Source organism: Epinephelus fuscoguttatus, linkage group LG10, assembly GCF_011397635.1.
Source record: "Epinephelus fuscoguttatus linkage group LG10, E.fuscoguttatus.final_Chr_v1".
NCBI classification, from domain to species: domain Eukaryota; kingdom Metazoa; phylum Chordata; class Actinopteri; order Perciformes; family Serranidae; genus Epinephelus; species Epinephelus fuscoguttatus.
The window spans coordinates 35,553,010-35,556,097 of NC_064761.1; the positions used below are offsets into that span (position 1 = coordinate 35,553,010).

General features: G+C 44.8%; 1 protein-coding gene across 1 annotated transcript; it reads right to left on the bottom strand.

Annotated features, from left to right (window-relative positions):
• Positions 1–351: 351 nt before the first annotated feature.
• LOC125895841 (tripartite motif-containing protein 16-like) lies at positions 352–2,388 on the bottom strand. The gene has a single exon (XM_049587993.1). The coding sequence runs from the start codon at positions 2,386–2,388 to the stop codon at positions 736–738; it is 1,653 nt and encodes a 550-aa protein (XP_049443950.1). The 3' UTR covers positions 352–735.
• Positions 2,389–3,088: the final 700 nt, after the last annotated feature.

Consider the following 3,088-nt stretch of genomic DNA (forward strand, 5'->3'; position numbering starts at 1 on the left):
GCTGCCGATTCTGAGCCAGTCGATTCAAAGGCGTTGTTATAAAGACTATAACATAATTAAAAGTGACGGCAAAAGAAAGACGATGGATGTAACACGATCGATCGGGAGTAGGTGACTCAAGAATGATTTATTGATTTAATGTATATTGAGAAAAATATTATGTTAAAGAAGGTTCATTTCTTGCACAAGCAAATGAACAAAAATGAGATGTTTTACTAATGTAAATTTATTTTGAAAAAGACTGAACAAAGACTTTTCAAAGACATGCAGAGACTGTACAGTTCCTGTGAAGACAGCAGTGTATTCTGACAAGACACAATGCATGTAACAAGCGTAAATTGACACGGCGTCCGCAACATCAACAGCAGAATACCTTGCACATAATATGTAGACATGAAAGCCTACTGACCAAGCGGCAATATGTGACAAGTTGGGAGTGAGAATGAGTTGAGGATAATGGAGGTCTGGTACTGTCTATCTTCAGACTCATGCATTCGAGGATTGAAACAACAACATACAAACACATCAGTACAAATATTCAACTAACATTTAGAGGTAAACAAACAGCCATCGACACAGGAAAGAGCGCCACCTTAAGAAACTTCACACAACTCATGAGAAGATGTCAAAGTACCGCCCCTAATGTTTGACTGAGTGCTGATCTCTGTGCGGTGAAGGAACGCCACAACAATCAGCTCTCAGCAACAAACGCAGAGACTATTGAATGTCTTCTGTCTATTTGAGTTTACACAACTCTGCACAGTTTCTTACACAAGAATGAGACAGCCAAAGTCCAACATAGAGAGGCTCAAGGAATGTGGTCTGGACTCTGTGAAGGAGAGTCATGGTTTCAGAGATGCTGTAGAAGGACAGAATACCTGCACTGTGATCCAGGTGCACTCCTACTCTGGAGGACTGCGGACCTGAGACGGGTGTTCGGACTTTGTCGTGCCAAAAGTAATAACAGTCTGGGAAACACTGTAATGCCCAAGATTTGTCATTTTGTCCAAATGGATTACCCAGCCTGCTGATACTTTTGTATGCGACTGCTATATGAACCCCACTCCCACTCCACTCCACCTCCCAGTAACAACGTCCAGTCAGACCCTCTTCACTGAGGACCTGAGACCATCCAAAGAATCTGTCTGGGTGATCAGGATAAGGCTGTATCTTCCTCTTGAATTTTGCCTTTCTGTTCCCCTCAGATAATAACACCTTGTATTGTGCTGTGTTTGGATCCAATGTGATTTCATGCGAATATTTTAAGAACTCAGCTCTGGTCTTAGGCTCTGGTTGTGATGGTAAAACCTCCACTGCCTTCACTGTCAGTGAGACGTTCGTCCATTTCTCCCTCAGAACTTCCTGTAGTTTATCTCTGACTTCTGACACAGCCGCTGTCACATACTTGAAGTAGCGCAGAGGACGGATATTAATGCTCAGTGAGTCACTGAGCAGTGACAGGGAGGGGAAGTTGTGTAGAAACTGGTTGTGATCCTCCGTTTGTGAGAGCTTCTTCAGCTCAGCGTCTTTCCTCTTCAGCTCACTGATCTCCTGCTCCAGCTTCTCCTGAAGCTCTTTGATTTGACTCAATTCGGTTTTCTGCCGGGATCTGACCTGCTGCCTCACATCAGAGCGTCTTTCCTCCATGAGACGGATCAGCTCAATGAAGATCTTCTCACTGTCCTCCACCGCTTTATCAGCAGAGCCATTGAAAGCCTCCACCTCCTGTTGGAGCAGCCTCACATCTTTCTCTCTGTCCTGGATTCTTTGCTGGATGTTTTGCCGACTCACCTCCAGCTCTTTCTGCCTCTTAGTGCTTTCCGCTGCAGCTGACACTGTGTCGTGGCCTTTATGTTCATCCACAGAGCAGAAACAACAGATACACTGCTGATCAGTGCGGCAGAACAGCTTCATCACCTCACCATGACGAGAACAGATGTTGTCCAGGAGCTTCTTGCAGGGCTCTACCAGCTTGTGTTTTTCAAATAACTCAAAATGAGGTTGGAGGTGTTGCTCACAGTAAGAGGCCACACACTGCAGACAGGACTTGACGGCTTTCCGTTTTCTCCAAGTGCAGACATCACAGGCCACATCTTCAGGTCCAGCATAGCAGTGACCAGCAGGAGCAGTTTGGAGTCCAGTCTTCTTCAGTGCCTCCACTACAGCTGCTAACATGGTGTTTTTCAGCAGGACAGGCCTCGGTGTGAAGCTCTGCCTACACTGAGGGCAGCTGTGGACTTTCTTCTCATCCTCTCCATCCCAGAAGCTTTGAATACAGTTGATGCAATAGCTGTGTCCACAGGGAGTAGTCACCGGATCCTTCAGTAGATCCAGACAGATGGAACAAGAAAAGGTTTTTTGGTCCAGCTGAACTCTTTTCTGCGCCATTTCACCTCTCGCTGACAACGACTGTCTGAGTCTCACTTTCTTAGAAGCGAAACTAGTTTGAGCTCTGACCTAAAAAACACGTCTGCACTCTCACGTGTGCAGTGAATGGGGCCTGTCAGCTTTCTCACTTCACTACCATGTTGATTACGCCCATCTTTAAAATGTAGATCTGATTGAAGGGAACAAGGGAATCTTTGGTTTGTGAAGAGGAGGGAGAGGTTATCACGTTTTTCCACATTCCAGGACGAGGAGCAGCACTTGTATGCTTCTGCAAGCCAGTCAAGTTGCAGATACAGTTTATATTCTCTTCTGTGAAAACAGGGATGCTTCACACACATCTTGTCCCCGGCAATACAAAAGATCTATACAATAAGCACAGTTTCAAGATTAGTGTCAGCAACTCAGTATCTGACCAAATGTCTCCCCGTCTGTTCCTGAGTAATGGCCAGAAAAGTGTTTTTGCAGAATATTATGATGTCACAGTGAAGCTGACCTTTGAGCTTTTGGATATCAGCACTTTTTATCCTAGTCAACATTTGTGTGAAATTTTGTCAAACTTGGCATACAAATTCTTGAGTTATGGCCAAAAACATATTTTGGGAGGTAACACAGACGTTGAACTTTAACCTTCGACCACCAAAGTTACAGGAATGAGACGGATGCAAGGTCGCAGTCATCTTTGACTACCAAAATCTAATCA